The 17,229-nt window shown below is 43.3% G+C and overlaps 1 protein-coding gene across 1 annotated transcript in view; it reads left to right on the forward strand.

The window, feature by feature from the left end:
• The window catches only part of C8B (complement C8 beta chain), a 47,828-nt gene that overhangs the window by 15,496 nt on the left and 15,103 nt on the right, over positions 1-17,229 (forward strand). Inside the window, exons 2-8 of the mRNA XM_036445768.2 lie at positions 2,030-2,186; positions 5,625-5,766; positions 7,808-7,949; positions 10,509-10,641; positions 12,856-13,053; positions 14,740-14,980; positions 16,504-16,632. Of these exons, the coding sequence (XP_036301661.1) occupies positions 2,030-2,186; positions 5,625-5,766; positions 7,808-7,949; positions 10,509-10,641; positions 12,856-13,053; positions 14,740-14,980; positions 16,504-16,632 (1,142 nt within the window). The remainder of the gene's footprint in view (positions 1-2,029; positions 2,187-5,624; positions 5,767-7,807; positions 7,950-10,508; positions 10,642-12,855; positions 13,054-14,739; positions 14,981-16,503; positions 16,633-17,229) is intronic.

Below are 17,229 nucleotides of genomic sequence, written 5' to 3' on the forward strand. Positions count from 1 at the left end.
TATGAATATCATAAATGAGAAAAGTGAAGTGACCCAGCTGCTGATGGATTGTCTTTTTTTTTTTTTTAATAGGAACTAGTGAATACTTCATTTTAAATAGACATTTTAAGTAGAAATTTATTTTAAATAGACATGTCTTCAGAATTGGAAGAGAGAAAGAGGAGTATCTCATGCATAGTTGGAAATCACCTAGGTCCTTCAATGCTATAATTACTTAGACTGTCTCATAGTAAGGTAATGCACAAAGTTAGCTAACTTACATCAAACCGCTAGTTGGAGAAATGTTTCATATTTGTAGAATCATGCCCAGGCTTTTACTAGTTTACATGGAGAGAAGTACTTTGGTTAGCTCTTACTCAGAAAACTATGTTCTGAGAACAAAAGCAATGGAAGGCAAATTATTTTGGCAATTATGCACTGAGATGTTGTATGTCTAAACTGAAGTTATCATATCAAAGCCTATATAGTCTAGCAATCTTGAAAAGGTAATTTTTTTTTCTGTTTCATACTATAAATTTGCCTTTTTAAAACATCAAGAAGTATGTGGTTGTGGTGGTGCCTTAAGAGGGATAAGGGCAGATTGAGGGAGATAAAATGTTTCTGAAAGTTTAATTCCTAGTCTTCCCCTCTAGCCTAAAAAACTGATCTGTAATAGATTTTTCTAATTCCATTATTTGAGAACAATTTCTTCTGAGTGGAAAATTAAAACAGAATTTTTTTCCCCAATCTCAAATTGTTGATCTCACATTGTTACATTTATTTTATTATGTATTTGACTTATTTTATTATGTTAATGTTATTTATATTTACATTAAATATAAAATAACATATTTTGATGGAAATACAAAGTGAGGTAAATGTAGGATTATGGTTGTAAGTGTGCAAAATTCAGAGTTTCTTTTTGTATTATTATTATTAATTATTTTTTATAAGAACAACTGTAAGCCTACTTTTGCCACACTGAATATAAGATCCTAGATGTTCTTGATGTTTAGAGTTTGTTATTTTTTAATTTTTTTAATTTTTAAAAATTACAGTTGACATACATTATTGTGTTAGTTTCAGGTGTACACCCCAGTAATTAGACATTACATAACTTAATAAGTGATTATCCTGAAAAATCTCTCACCCATCTGACACCATACATAGTTATTAGAATATTATTGACTTTACTAGTGGCCTGGTGCATAAAATTTGTGCACGGGCTGGGGGAGGTAGGGAGAGGTTCTCTCATCCCAGCCTGGATCTTCTCCAATCTGGGACCCGTTGGGGGATGTCAGACTGCCAGTTTAGGCCTGATCCCACAGAGATATAGCTTAAATTGGCAGTCAGACATCTCTCTGGCAATCTGGGACTGCTGGCTCCTACCAGATGGCCCCTAACTGCATCTGCCTGCCTGATCACCCCTAATTGCCATCCTCTGCCAGTATGATCTCACCCCAACTGCCCTCCCCTGCTGGCCTGATCTCACCCCAACTGCCCTCCCCTGCTGGCTTGATCTCACACCAACTGCCCTCCCCTGCCAGCCTGCTTGCTCCTAACTGCCTCTGCCTCAGCCCCCTCCACCATGGCTTTGTCCAGAATGAAGTTGGACATCTGAAAGATGGCTGGTCAACCTAGCCTAATTAGCATATTACCCTTTTGTTAGTATAGATAGATTATATAGGATAGAATTGCTTAAATGGGGGAGGAGCCTTTTTCAGAAATAGGAGATGCTCTTGGCAGACAAAAATACATAATCCCTATATCTGAACTGATAGTCAGCCATATGCACTATACTGCCAAACCAGTCATTAAAAAATTGAACTCCTTTCTTATACCTTACACCAAACAGTTGCCCTTAAAATCCCTCCTCATCCCCCACCTTAGGTTCTGCCTTCGCAGTTCACCCAGATTTGGTTCTGATTGGTCAGTTTCTATGCCAGTCAGCATCTCCTAGGTGGTTATATGGTTATATATATATATATATATATATATATATATACTTAATTCCCTTCAGATATTTGACTCTCTTCTTGTGACCCTATAGAGCTGAAAGCACACCCTATTTTGAGTCAAATACAGTCAATGGGAGCCTTGCCAAGAGTCGGCAGATACGGAGTGTGGATGTCACCTTGAGGCCTATTGATTGTGAACTGTCCAGCTGGTCCTCCTGGTCTAGGTGTGATCCCTGTCAGAAGAAAAGGGTAAGTACCCAAGCTTTAAGAGAGATCCTCTAAGCTTCCAGAATCCCTAATCCTCAGCGAAGATTGGCTATGGCACTTTGTACAGTGCCTGGCACGTAGTAGGACTGGGTAAATGTTGACTGATTTTACTAAGGAATTCTATTCCTCTGTGCTTCCAAGTAGCAAGTATATCCTTCCTTTGATCTTTTGGGTTGTTGTTTTTTTCTAAACATGTGTCCTTGATCATGTTAACAGCTTTCTAATTAGGTTTCCTGCCTCCAACCTTGCTCTTTCAATCCATCTTTCCTCATGCACCCAGAGGGAGGCAACATAAAAAAATGCAAGTCTGGACTGTCTTTTCCCAGCCTGAAGTCATTCAAAGTCTATCCAGGGCCCTTAATATGAAATCCATACTTCTAGTAGTAAAGGCTCCCTATGACCTAGACCTGGCCTACATCTCCATAAAATATCCCCCACTCTAGCATGTTGAACATGTGCATTTCTCTGACCATTTCACCCTCTCTCTGTGCCTTTATTCATGCTGCTTTCTCAGTCAGGAGTGACCTTTCCCACTTCCTTTACTGGCTAACATCTACTCATGATTTGAACTCTGCTTATGGGCCACTTCTTTTGAGGAGCCTTCCTTGATTTCTCAGCCCCACTTAAAGTTAGATAGGTACCTTTTTATGAGCTTTAATAGCTCCCCCTTTGGGTATCCTTGCACTTATCATTTACTTTTCTATTATTATTTTTATTATTACTTAGCTTTCCATTACACTGTGAACCACTAAAGGCTTACTCAATTCTTTATCTTCAGTGTATAGGCCAATTTCTGAAACATGATACGTGTTCAACAAATATATGTTGTTTGATCTCATTGTATGTTCTGATATCTCTGTAAAGAAGGAAGTATAGTCATTACACACTCTGTTAAACAGATAGGTAAATAGAGACTCAGAGCAGGTAACTGAGTTCTCAGGTTCACCTAGTAGCAAATGCAGATATTGAACTCAGGCTTATGGCTTCAGGGGTAGTGTTCAACCAATCAAAACACACAGTTTTGCGAAAACTGGTTTGGCACAGTGGATAGAGCATCAGCCTGCAGACTGACGCGTCCTGGGTTCAATTCCTTTCAAGGACATGTACCTTGGTTGCAGGCACATCCCCAGTAGGGGGTGTACAAGAGGCTGCTGATCAATGATTCTCTCTCATCGATGTTTCTAATTCTCTATCCCTCTCTCTTCCTCTCTGTAAAAAAATCAATACAATATATTAAACACACACATACACACACACACACACACACACACACACACACACACACACACACAGAGTCTCTGCAGTATTTGTACATCAGGCTCCCTTGTCCTGAGAGGGCTGGCCCAGGACCCCAGCTCTGAGAGAAGCAGCTGTGTCAGAGAACTGTTGCCATTTCCCCAGCTCCTTGGGAAGCCAAACCAGCCCCTAGCTAGGACCCCAAAGACACTGTGGAAGTTAGGCCCAGGACAATTACACACTTAATTGGATCAATGTGGAGAGCCAAGCAGGATCATTTGGTTCCCAAATTAGGCTTTATTGCTGAAGTTACCAACATTGATCCGATTATCTGGATAATTGCTTCATCTGCACCATAAACCAGGAAGACTCAGTGTGAGTCGCCCACTCATCCAGCCATCCAGAGCTCTTTACTTGGATCTTGTAGCACATTTCCCTCAGCTGGCATCGTCACTGTCAGCAGGCTCACTGCGGGGGCTTCATCCAAACCTTTCAAACTGGAATTGGGAGATGTCTTTCCTCCACCATTTTCACGCTTCTCAAACTAATCTTCTTTTTGGTGGCTGAGATAGTCTTCTGACAGTCTTCTTGCAGGCCTTATCCCTGACCTGCCAGCTTCTGACTTCTAGAAAGAAAGAGCCTATATATTAATTTGAAGATAGTATACAATTAGTAACTGTGGCTGGTTAACATGAAATTCTGCAAAGGGGCTGATAGCCTGGTTTGCCCACATTTTTTATGTATTTTTTAAAATTTATTTTAGAGAGGAAGGGAGAGGGAGAGAGAGAGAGAGAAACATCCATGTGAGAAACATCTATTGGCTATGGGGGATCGAGCCCAAAAGCTGAGCTTGAGCATGTGCCCTGCCCAGGAATCAAACCTGTGACCTTTTGGTATATGGGATGATGCCCAATCAACTGAGCCATACTGGCTAAAGATGGATTGCCTCTTTAGTTATACCAAAATCTTGACTGCAACTAGCATTTGGGAATACCCAAATCTGATCACTTCCTTCTCCTGCTGTAATTTCATAAAATACTAAATCCAACCTTACTGAGACCTGGAAGGCCTATGTTACCTGGTGCTGCTCTGTCTCCCTCCATCTCTTGCCTTTTTCCCTCTTGCACTCTTTATTCCACATGATGAATTTTGTTTCCAGGAACAAGGTCCATTCTCTCTCATTTTTCAGCTGTGGCACAGCAATTTCGTACACTGGACCACATTCCTCTCCCTGCCTTATACCAGCTCTCTGGGCTTGCCTGACATTTCTGTTCATCCTTTGGTCTCAGTTGAGATATTACTTTCCCTTCTCCTATGTTTGCATTTGGGATGCCTCTATGAATTTACAGAGCACTCTGCACTCCCTCCATTCTGGCACCCATCTCATTTCCCTGATATCGCCCACTGCCATCCCTACCAGCACCATCTATTCCCTCCTTGAGGGAAGCCTGGAGGACATTACTAGGAATAAAAACAAACAAAAAAGCAAGCATAAATAATACCTACTTTTGTCTTAACTATTGGGTGGCTCAGTCAATATTTTGGAAAGTCAATCAACATTCCTGGAATAAACTGGAAGGCAGAGATAGAGAAAGATTGACTAGTAAAATGTATTAATAATAAAAAATAAAAATAAGTACCAGAGATTGAATGCCAACTATGTATTAGATAACACAATGAGATTTCATATATACATTGTATATATAATAAAAAAAACTCCATAATTGTATGTTTAACGTGGTTCATTATCTCCATTTTAAGGATCAGTAAGCTGATATCATTGAGGTTAAGTAACTTACCCAGCATCTCATAACTAGACAGTATCAGAGTGTGTTGTGGGTCCCAAGCGCATGCTTTTGCATTAATAAGATACTGAGTAAATGAGAATACTTGAATCAGCCCATTGGAGTAATCAAGCTGAGAGGCTGTGGTTTTGTGTTATTGAATTGGCCATATTTATCTATTTACTACCTTTGGACTCCAGAGCCCATGCTTTCCCCACATTCAGCAAATCTTTACTGATCATTGCATATCAGAGATCAGACAAGGTCCCTGCCCTCAGAGAGCTCACAGGGTAGTTGAAATAGGCTAGCAACCAATTGCAACATAGACCTTAAAGGTATTCCTAAGCTCCCAAGGCTCCTGAGGCTCTGCCCTCCACTCACCTGACTCTCTCCCCTCCAGTACAGACATGCTGTCTTGCTGCGGCCCTCTCAGTTCCATGGGGATCCTTGCAGACTCTCCGACAAAGAAGCTGAAGATTGTGTTACCAACGCACCCTGCAGAAGTCAAGTGCGATGTGAAGGCTTTGTGTGTGCACAGACAGGTATAAAGGGCCACAGGACTGGGAGGGAAGAGCTAGCAAATTAAGCAACAACATGTGATGCTGGTGGCACTAGCCAATGCCTGGTGCACAAGTTCAGGGTCATGTATCAGGTAGGAGGCTTCTTTGTTTACATATCTCTACCTCCTTTCCCATGTATCACTTCAGCCCTATAAAGAGGATGTTATCCCCATTTTATGAATTAAGAAATTGAGACTTGGAGACATTCCTGGCCAAAGGTCACACAACAGGTAAATAGAAAAAGGTTCCATTAGAAATGTGGAATTCAAACCACACTCACAGACATTTCAGACACCAAAAGGCTGTGTGCTGGAATCGGAACTCCTGATTCAAGTCTCATTTGGACTTTGTGACCTAGGAGAAATCACTTAACCTTTCTGCATATTGGTTCTCTCAGCAGAAAATAAAAAGTGATGGTAAAACCTTACAAGTTTGTTATAGGGATCAACTGACGTGATGGGTATGAAACTCCATTCAGAGGGTGAGCTCTGCTGGCTCTCTCAGAGGCAAAGCCTGAGAAATCTTTGGAGAGATAGTTCCTGCCTCTGCATTTCTGCATCAGCAAGTCCAGCATAACCCCTAATGTGTGATATAGTCAGTAAAACATTCTGGAAAAAAGGAAGGAAGGAAGGAAGGAAGGAAGGAAGGAAGGAAGGAAGGAAGGAAGGAAGGAAGGAAGGAAGGAAGGAGGGAGGAGGAGGGAGAAAATAAAGGAAGGAGGGAGGAAGGGAGGGAGAGAGGAAAAGAGGGAGGGAGGAAGGGAGAAAAGAAGGACAGATGATGGACAGACAGAAGGAAGGTAGAAAGAAACACACAAATAATCAAAAGCTACAGGACTAAGAAAATACTTACCTTTTCAACTCATTCATCTGGCTCATTCAAGAAAATATATGCTTCTCTATTTCTCCAAGTGTCCAGAAAAAAAAGAAAAAGAAAAAAAAAACAAGAGTATTTTGACCCAAATTCTCTAGGTAGGAGCTACAACTCTGCATCTACTGTATCCATGCAGATTGTGCTTTGGGATCTTTCAAGAAAGAGTGAGGGATTTGTAGAAATATTTCTAGGGCTGATTGCAAATGCAAAATTCCATCCAATAAATCTGAAAGACGTTTTTACAATGTGTCTACAGATTGATTATACCAGTGTTATATGATTCTGACCATAATGGTTATTCAGGCAGGCTTTAGTTTAAATGCCTTGTAAGAAATATCTAAGGACCAGATTGTTATTCTCCTGCCTTTAACACCTCAAGAACTTTGGTTAAAAGTAACCAGACACATCTAAGGAACTGTCACCTGTATTATGAGCTTTATTTCCCAAGAATATATAACTAATAAAGGAAGCCAAGTTAGTCAAGTGCTGCAAATAATTTCAAACATATCATTCAAATATGCTTGAAAAAATAGTTCAAATGGCTATGATGCTGAAGGCAGTGTGGGTTAGTGGAAAGAACTTTGATTAGACAGCCATAAGTTCCAATCCTGCTGCAAATATTTACTGGCAATGGCCACATGGCCCACAAAAACACTAATTATACTAATAACAACACATATCTAGCATGTCCCATAAGTCAGTACTATTCTATTTATTCATTTAAGTTCTCAGAAACCTTCAGGGGTAGGTATGGTATGATGAATTTCCTATTTTATAGATGGGTAAGTTGAGGCATGATGTTAAGTAACATAGGGAAGTTCATATATTGTATAATAGCTGGTATGACTTCAGTACCTACCAAATCCACATCTCTTCCCAGCCTCGGGGTGAGAAGTCCAAGCTTCCTTTCTGCCGGGCCACTCAACCTCTGTCTTTCACAGTGCTTAATAACCTCATCTCACAGTGCTTTCCAAAATATAAGACTGGCCTCTTTGGGGGAAAAAGATGTAAAGGTCATTACCACCATGATACATGTCAAAACGAAGTATTGAAAACCTGAAGTATTGAAAGTGCAGAGTAGGTGCTCAGAGCATGCTAATTGCCCTCTGACATCCACATAACTGTGTATAACACCCTCTTTCCAACCCAGGAAGGTGTGTAAATCGCAGACTTCTTTGCAATGGGGACAATGACTGCGGGGACCGGTCAGATGAGGCAAACTGTAGAAAAGTTTCTAAAAAGTGTCAGCAGGAAATGGACCAGTACTGGGCAATTGGCAGTCTGGCCAGTGGGTAAGTTACTGTGTTTCTATTGTATACATGGGAAGGTAAAACATTAAGGATAATTCTAGAAAAGAAGAAGCTGATAGGAAAAGAGTGGCTTCTTTTCTCTTTTCTGAAAAAAGACTGCAGTGTAAGCAGATGCTTTAGTTTTGTCACCTGTAGAAGGATGTCAGTAATACCCTTCTCTTACATTCAGAGAGGACTCAATAAGCTAATCCTATCTAATAAAGATAGAATATGCAAATTGCCCATCACTCTGTGACAAAGATGGCGGTGCCTATAGTCAATAAAGAGGGAAAATGCAAATTGATGCAACAAAGATGGTAGGGGTCAGGCTGGGATGCTTGCATCATCAACATGGCAATGACGCAGGTGTTCCACTCCGCCCTGGCCACTCTGGGCCTCTGGGCAGTACGCACACATAGACGTAGACAGAGCAGCTGGGGGCAGGGTGGGGTGGGATACCTGCTATTGGGGAGGGAGGCCGGGGTTGGAAGGAGCTACAGGAGGGCAGCAGGGCTGGAGAAAAGGCAGAAGGCGGTGGCCAGATCAAAGACCTGGGTCCCAGGTGTCAGAGGGAAGCTTGTACCAGCAGCCAGGGGAAAGAAGGCCTATTCTTGCACAAATTTTCATGCATCAGGCATCTAGTCCTATATAATAAAAGGCTAATATGCAAGTTGACTGAACAGTGGAACAACCAGTCACTATGACGTACACTGACCACCAGGGGGCAGACACTCAACACAGGAGCTGCTCCCTGGTGGTCAATGCGCTCTCACAGGGGGAGCGCTGTTCAGCCAGTAGCCAGGCTCATGGCTGGCTTGTGAAGCATTGGCATTGGGAGCCTCTCCCACCTCCACAGCAGAGCTAAGGATGTCTGACTGCCTAAGCTGTCTGAGGACTCCCTCCCCCCCCCCAAGTGTAGGAATTTCATGCACCTGACTTCTAATGTGATTATAATAAATTAATAAGTGAGAGGCAGCTTGTGTGGTGGGAAGAATGCAGCCTCCATTCTTAAACTAGACCCTCAGACTTGGAATCTTGGCCCCACCAGTTGTTTCTGGCAGTGGAACCTCAGGCAAGTCAATTACCATCTCTGTGCCTCACTTTCCTCATCTCTAAAATGGGTATAATAATAATTCCTATCTCATAAGGATCAAGTGACTCAATATGTTTAAATTAATTATTATAGTGCCTCCACAAAGTAAGTACCACATTATATTTGTTAAATAAAATGAATAAATATTCATTTTGATGATACATGAAACTCTTCCATAGGAAAGAGCCTAACACAATTCCATTAGAACTGAGGCCAATAGGCAGAAGCTGAAAGCTGACAGAGTTCCTTGCAACACCAAAAAAGAACTTTCAGTAGCAGTCAGAACTGGGCCAAACTGAGGCCTGCCTTCAGAGGCAGTGAGCAGTATATCCAATTAGAGACGGGATTCTCACCCTTTCTACAAGGACATATGATATCTACTGCCCAGGGCCTTGAGGACACTAAGATGTTGCATGGAGCCACCACACAAAAAAGTAGTTACCATTTACTGAGTTAGACCCTCAGTAAATGGTAACTATTTTAGTGTCTCATGATGTGAGTCATACAGAAATTCAGAAGAAAACTCCCACTCCCTAGGGGCATACAACCCAGTGGGGACAATAGACACATTTAATAAAAAGCATTGAATAAGCCATATTCTAAACACTCAACAAATATGACACATGGACTCCACCCAAAACCCTGTGAGGTAGGTGTTCTCCTTATTCCTATTTCATAGTTGAGGAGACTGAGGTATAGAGAGGTTAAGGACAGGTGTGCCCAAGGTCATGTAACTTATAAATAGCAGAACAGGGATTTGACCCCAGGCTTCTGGTTCCAGAGTTTGTGTTCTTACCTATTATGCTAGACCAGTGGTTGGCAAACTCATTAGTCAACAGAGCCAAATATCAACAGTACAATGATTAAAATTTCTTTTGAGAGCCAAATTTTTTAAACTTAAACTCTATAGCTAGGTACATTGTTATTAACTTAATTAGGGTACTCCTAAGCTGGCCTTTGATAAACAATCAAGGGGCCAAAGAGCCACATGTATTTCGCAAGCCACAGTTTGCCAACCACTGTGCTAGACCATCCTTGCAAGGCACCTGTAATAGTACAAAATAATAAATGAACAAGGGGCAAGCACAAGGTCATAGGAGGGCTTCTGACCCAGCTTGGTACAAGAGTCAGTGAGGGCTTCCCACAACAGGCAACAACAGAGCTCAATCTTGAAAGAAAAAAACAAAGTGAATGGCTAGAAGGGCATTCTAGATATAAGGCACAGCACTTACACCTACAAGAAGGAGCAAAACAGATTGGAGGAAGAGCGGGCTTCTCCCAGTGGGTGGAACTAGAGTATACAGTTGTGGTTGGGAATGGCCAGACATGAAGCTTGGAAGCTGCTTTCTACCAGATATCAAGGGCCTTGGATGCCATGTCAAGGAATCCTATAGGCATATTAGCTCTACCAATTGAAATTACAACCTGCTGCTTATCCATCCTTCTTCCTCTTCATGCCTTCCCTACAGGATTAATTTATTCACAAACAGTTTCGAAGGCCCAGTTCTTGATCACAGGTATTATGGCGGTGGGTGCTCCCCCCATTACATACTGAACACAAGGTTTAGGAAGCCATTCAACGTGGAAAGCTACACCCCGCAGGTAAGTGCAGATGGGAAGCCCCTGAAGGGCAGTGGGAAGGCTGGGAGGAGCCAGCCAGCAGGAGTTGCAGCCAGGCCTGCCGCCTGTGACTGGGCCAGTTTAGCTGCATCACTTTACCTCTGAACAGCAATCCTTCATGTGTAAAATGGGTGGTTCCTTCCTCAGGACACATGGCAAGGCAGACACGGTGTATATGGATGACAGTAATAGTTGGAGTAGCAGTAATTGTACTAAAATAATATCCAAAGCTACCATGAAGACAGAAGTATAGCTTAGGATTTGGAGTCTTCCAGATTTGGCCGCTCTGCAGTTTACCATCTGTGTATTCCTAAAGGCTCTGAGCCTCCCCTTTCCTCTTTGAATTGGGAGTTATAAGGGTCTTGTCCTACAGAGAGAGGTCTACTGAGGGAACCTGTGTCAAGGCTCAACACACACATCTGGTTGAGTGGTGCGTCCCTGGGAAATGTTAACTCTTGGTGTCACCAAGCCCTTGCCCGTTATATGGGGCCTTGTGCCAAGCATTTGAAATTGTAAAATGCTCCACTAATAGAAGGCCCCTCTGATTAACATACAGACACAGAAGCACTCACAGAGAGGGGGTTAGAACTGACGATGGTACTTCGAGGCACATACACTCGAGACTGTGGAGATGACACTGGGGTTCGCGGCCCGGCTCTGCTCTGCCACAGGTCCCGGGTTCACTTTGGCCTGGGGTCCTTTTTCATTCTGGGCCTCCATTTCCTCTCTTGTCAAATGAGGGGCTGAATGAGATAACGCTGGCTGTAATTTTGACTCTTAAAGCTGTCAGTTCTGACCGTAAGGCCACTGTTCCCTCCTCCTTCCTTTCCTCTCCCTTTGTTCCCACACATACTTACTGGCCCAAAAAAGAAAAAAAAAAAATGAGCCCGAGACAAACACACCTCCTCCATGAGGCCAGCACCATCCCACAGCCTCTATCTACTGTTAGGGGAGGATCCTGGAACTGCCATTAATCAGCCAGGCTAAAGCAGCTCCTCATCCAGCAAGACCGGCGGGCAAAAGTAGGTTTACAGATGTTCATATGGAAAATAATACAATAATTAATAAATAACAATATGAGAATAAACTCTGTTTTGCATACTCACAATTGTAAACTTATTTTGCCCACCCCGTATATTTTCATTGCCAACTTTTTTTTTTTTTTAACGCTGTGTCAGACGCTGTACAATGTTTTACCCGCATAAACTCAACCCTCCGAACAAGCCCAATGGAGGAATAATTATTGTCTTTATGTTACACATGAGGAAACTGAGGCATGAAGATGTTAGGTCGGATGTTCAGGGTTATCCACCTTGAAAACGGCAGTGACACATTCTCCTCAGGTAGCCTCATTCCAGGCCACACTCAGACTCACCTCTGCTTCTCTATATTGAAAGCTGGGGGCTAGGGAGTTGATGGGATGGGGGTGGAGACAGTTTGGGATTTGTCACTCTAGGGCCACCAAATGACCCCGTTGGCTGTTTCCCTGTGCATGGGACAAACAACCTCAATTTTCAAGTAAATAGACCTTCTGGGTTCTCACAAAGACCCTTTCCTGCCCCTGTCACTTCTTCCCCACTCACTACCTGTGACCAGACCCTCATTACCTGTCACTGGCATTCTTCTGACAGCCTCCTCCTTGGCCTGTCCCTCTGACCCCACATTCGTCCCTACCAATCCAACCACTAAGTTGTCCTACAGTGATCTTCCTGAGGCTCAGCCACTTCCTCTGCTGGCTCCTCTTCAGATGAAGTCCATCTTCAAAGCAAGTCATCTTAGGAGCCCTGGCATTTTCATGCCAGCACATTTTCTCATAGCACCTCTCTCTGCAGCTCCTTACTCTCCTATCTTCTGATTCTACCACACTAGAACCCCTTGCAGTTTTTAAATACATCCTGCCTTTTCCCATTACCAAGCCTTTGCCTAAGCTGAATCTGCAGCCCAGAATGTTCTCTACTTTTCTGCCAGTTGAAATCCAAACCAAGCTCTCACTTTTGAATATCACCCCACAGTACTTACTGAATACCTCTTTCTCTCCTAATGGGCTGGGAGCCCTGGGGGTGGGGACAGTGTTGGCTCTGAGTTCCCTGTATCCAGAGCACCTGGCACATGGTAAGAGGGCCATGGGTGTTTGTTGACTTGTACAGAACTGATACAAGTCAAATGACATAAGGAACTTTTTTTTTCTTCCTTTAGACCCAAGGCAAATATGAATTTGCTCTGACAGAATATGAATCCTACTCAGATTTTGAGCATAATGTCACAAAGGCAGAAAGAAGCCAGTTTAGTTCCAGCTTTGGTTTTGCAATCCCAGGAATATTTGAATTTGGCATGAACATGGCAGCTGATAATGGCCAACGTTTTGTCAGCCGAACCAAACGATTCTCTCATACTGTAAGTACCCTACTGGGGCTCTTCATTTTCTCTACATTCATTTGAATTTTCATGCCCACTGATATGTCCATAGTCTACATTACTTACTAGTTCTAGCAACCAATTATATTTCTATTATCTTGAAAATATCTTTACACACACACACACATAAAATAGCATGGTCACGTGTTGACTTACTTTTTAGAAGACCAGGCAGCAGTAGCCTTCTCAAATTATTTACCCTCATTTTCTAATAAGCTTTTCCCCTTGGTTTTCATTCACTGAAGATTTTAACTTTGCCAGACCAGATCAGCTCTGGAGGCTTTGCAATTCAGCAGTTGTGACTTCCATCTCGAACTTTCAGCTGACTTTCTGCGAGTACCATACATTGGGCTGCCAGTTGCGAGTGCCCCACAACCACCACGTCCCGCATGGTTCAGGGTTCAGGTTCAGGGTTCAGGCTTTGGAGGAGGCTGCACACAAATGAAAGAGACTAGACAAGAAAATATTAATATGGGAATTGGGTGCCAGGCGGAAGCCCAAGAGAGGACTCCACTTTGCTGTGACCTTGCCATCCTTTTAATTCAGGTTTTGGGATATACCCAAAGCCCTTAGACAGGCAATTCCAGTAATAGCTCCATGATAGCTCATCGGCAAAGATTTACATAAGACTAAAAGGTGGAAGTTGCTTCAGCTCCCTTTCTCTCAACTAGACAGTGGGTGCATGGCTCTGACCCTTGCCAGAGCCTCAAGGTTGACCAGCCTTTCCAACTCCTTGTCCACACCTCTCTGCTAGTGAAGGCAATGGGCAGCTTCTAACAATTTTCCTTTCCAGAAAGTCACCCAAAACTTCCCCTTAGACTTCATAGGGGCATGGGGTAGAGCTGACCTCTCAGCATGCACTTGTTTCTTCTGTATTTGTCCTGCTCCTTATTTGTTCCCTTCCCAGGTTCTCCTGTCCCCACCTAGTCTTTATTTAATTCATGATACCTTCCCTTCTGACTCCACAGCTTGCCTGGTGACCACTTCTCTCACTGCCCTCGTCTATAGGGGCAAGCCCTGAGCCTTCCTCCCACAAAACTTTTTCTGTAAAGGGCCAGAGAGCAAATATTTTAGGCTTTGTGGGGCCCTACGGGCTCTGTTTCCACTGCTCAATTCTGCCACTGTAGTGTGACAGCAGCTTTGGAAATAAATACAGGGGCATAGCTGTACTCCAATAACATTTTATTTCCAAAGCCGGGCCTCAGTTTGGTGTGTGGGCTGTGGCTGGTTGTCTCTGGCCACACACAATGGCTAGCCTTCCTACACCCTAGCTATGACTCTTTTTTTGCAGAAGATCATAAAGAAGTTACTTTCCCAAGTCAGCAAACCCTGCATCCCATTAGAGTTGCCACCTATGCCCCTGCTGCCCCTGCTCCCCCTGCTCCCCCCGCTGTGTCTATTTCTGGTTGCCTCCCCTTCTCATTCCTCATTTGCTACTTTAAGGACCTGAGCAAAGAGCTAGCTCTTCCATGCTGAAAAGGACTTCGCAATATTTATGAGACTTGAGAGCTTGTCGGAGTGGCTGTCTCCCTCAAGAGTCCTAAAGAAATCATAAGAGTGATGACCTCGAGCCGAGAACACCGGGTGGTATTTGTAAAGTTCATCTTCTCGTTCCAGATTCCTAACTTTAAAGGTCTGGTTTTCCCGTGTTGGTATTTCATTTAGGGAAGCAAATTTCTGCACGCACGCTCTGACCTTGAGGTGGCCCACTATAAGCTGAAATCCCGAAACCTCATGCTCCATTACGAATTCCTCCAGCGAGTCAGGCAGCTGCCCCTGGAGTATGCCTACGGCGAGTACAGAGACCTTTTCCGCGATTTCGGTACCCACTACATCACGGAGGCCGTGCTGGGGGGCATCTATGAGTACACACTTGTTATGAACCAGGAGGCCATGGAGAAAGCAGGTACATGACCTTGGGGAGCTTGGCTTTCCTGATGGGGCATGTGTGAGCTATGTGTGTTCATGGGGAGAGGTGTCCATGAGTTGCCGGGAGAGGAGTTAGAAGCTGTGCTCCTTATCTCCTTCTCCCTCCCTCCCTGGCTATACTTTCACAGTTTCATTTGCAGATTCCTCATCTGTTTTTTAACTTGGTAATGTTGGTGCTTCAGCCTGCCCTCTGTCCGGGAAGACCACTTTCCTACAACTATTTTCTCCAGACAATAGCATCGAATCTTAAGGCTTTAAATGCCTTCCACATGCAGATAACCCCCAGTTTGTATATCCATCCTGCACCTCTTCTCTGCAACCAAGAGCTTATATCAAAATGCCTCCTTGATATCACCATTTGAATCCTAACAATCATCATGCCCCCAGAAGAGATTTAAGATTCGAATGCTCTTTCCAAGTGTAATCTGAAAGTCTAAGGTGTGATCCCTGTTTCCCAATTGGTATTGTTTCAAACAGTGTGGTACTTGTGAGGTTAAGGGACCTGCCCCAGGTCACATGGTTTACAGTGGCAGAACTGGGCCTTGGTTATCCTTCCAGTGTACTCCCTAGAAGCCACAGGTACCAAATATAAATGTGTGTCATGGTGGTCTCGGTCTTACCAAGATCAAGGGTTCCACACCAATAGTTTATAAAGGGCTTCCATACTTCCTCAAACAGGCTCTGTGATCTAATAAGTTGGGGGAACCTAAGCAATCCCACTTTAGGAGTTTCCCAAGCACACTGCCATGCCATGACTGCTTCACCTCGTCTAATGCCACACTGGTCACACTTACTGGGCCACAGAGGCCCCTTTGCTCATAAAACCTACTAGTACAAGAATTATAAGTGAGAGTATTAAGGGATTCATGTTTCAAGGAACATGTATGGGGCAATACTGATTACCAGACAACCCAAGTAGTCAAAATTTCTGTTCTTGCACTGGCCTCAAAGTGCTGTAGGAGGTGTTACAAGGCACCCTAAGGTTTCAGTGAGCCAGGGGTTGAGGATGCCTTGGGGAGAATTAGAGCGGGACAAGTGGGAAATGATCCAAAAATGAAGAAGGAATGAGGAATTGGCCCCTTTGCCAGGTACTGGATCAGGTATTTCATATTAATCAATTGACCAATTTATAAGTTCTCTCTACTGCATCAAAGATAGAGATGAGTGGGTTGGGGAAGGGAGACATTGCAACAACATATATTCTCTGGACTAGTCCCTAGAAACTTGATAAGGAACCATGGTTTTGGAAAAGCACTTTGAGCACTTCCTCTCATGGATGGGTGGCTGAAGGGAAGGTGGTCCTGGTTTCATATACAGGCTCAGTCCCTGGTGCAGAAGTTGCTTGCATTTCCTGTCATCAGTCTGGCTTCCCATTGTCTGAACCCGAGTCCCTGTGTCATGACACCCAACAAGCAAGGGCTGGGCCTCTAGAATCAATCACAGGAAAGGCACAGGGTGGATTACCTTTCAGTCATGAGCTTCTTTTCTTGCTTCTTGCAGATTATTCTCTTAAGGATATTCGTGCCTGTGCCCAAGCAGGTTTTAGAATCGGTGCTGCCTTCAAAGCAATCTACCTCAAGCTTGGTGTGTCCATGGCCCTGTGTGAGGGTGTGCTCAAGGAAATCGAAGGTGAGCATCAGGGGCAGATGGCTTCTATGCTTATCATCTTTCCTTTCTAGAACTCCAGGACAAAGAAAGAACAATTTCTTTACATTAAATACTGGATATTCCAAGGCATTTCAATTAAAATAGTAAGTCAGCCCTGGCTGGGGAGCATTCTCCACACACTAAAGGTTGTGGGTTTGATTCTTGATCAGAGCACATACATAGGTTATGGGTTTGATCCCGATCAATATTTCTTTCTCTTCTCTCTCTCTCTTTCTCTTTCTCTCTCTCTCTCTCCTCTTTAAATCAGTAAAACATATCCTAAGGTAAAGATTAAAATAATAATTCATTTAATAAAAATGTACCTACTTCTACTATGTGATGGACATACAAAAATGAATAAAATTGTATTTCTATCACATGAAGTAGGCAAATAAGGAACCAATAACAAGACAGTGACAATCACCAAACCCAGTTGGGAGCATCAGGGCAGGCTTCCTAAGGGAAGGGTCATTTGATTTGTTGCTGGAGGAGTGAGTAAAGAATCAAGGTTGTGCTGGGACCAGTTTGGCTCAGTGGATAGAGCGTCGGCCTGCGGACTGAAGGGTCCTGGGTTCTATT

This window comes from Pipistrellus kuhlii, unplaced genomic scaffold (genome assembly GCF_014108245.1).
Source record: "Pipistrellus kuhlii isolate mPipKuh1 unplaced genomic scaffold, mPipKuh1.p scaffold_m20_p_2, whole genome shotgun sequence".
Classification (NCBI taxonomy): domain Eukaryota; kingdom Metazoa; phylum Chordata; class Mammalia; order Chiroptera; family Vespertilionidae; genus Pipistrellus; species Pipistrellus kuhlii.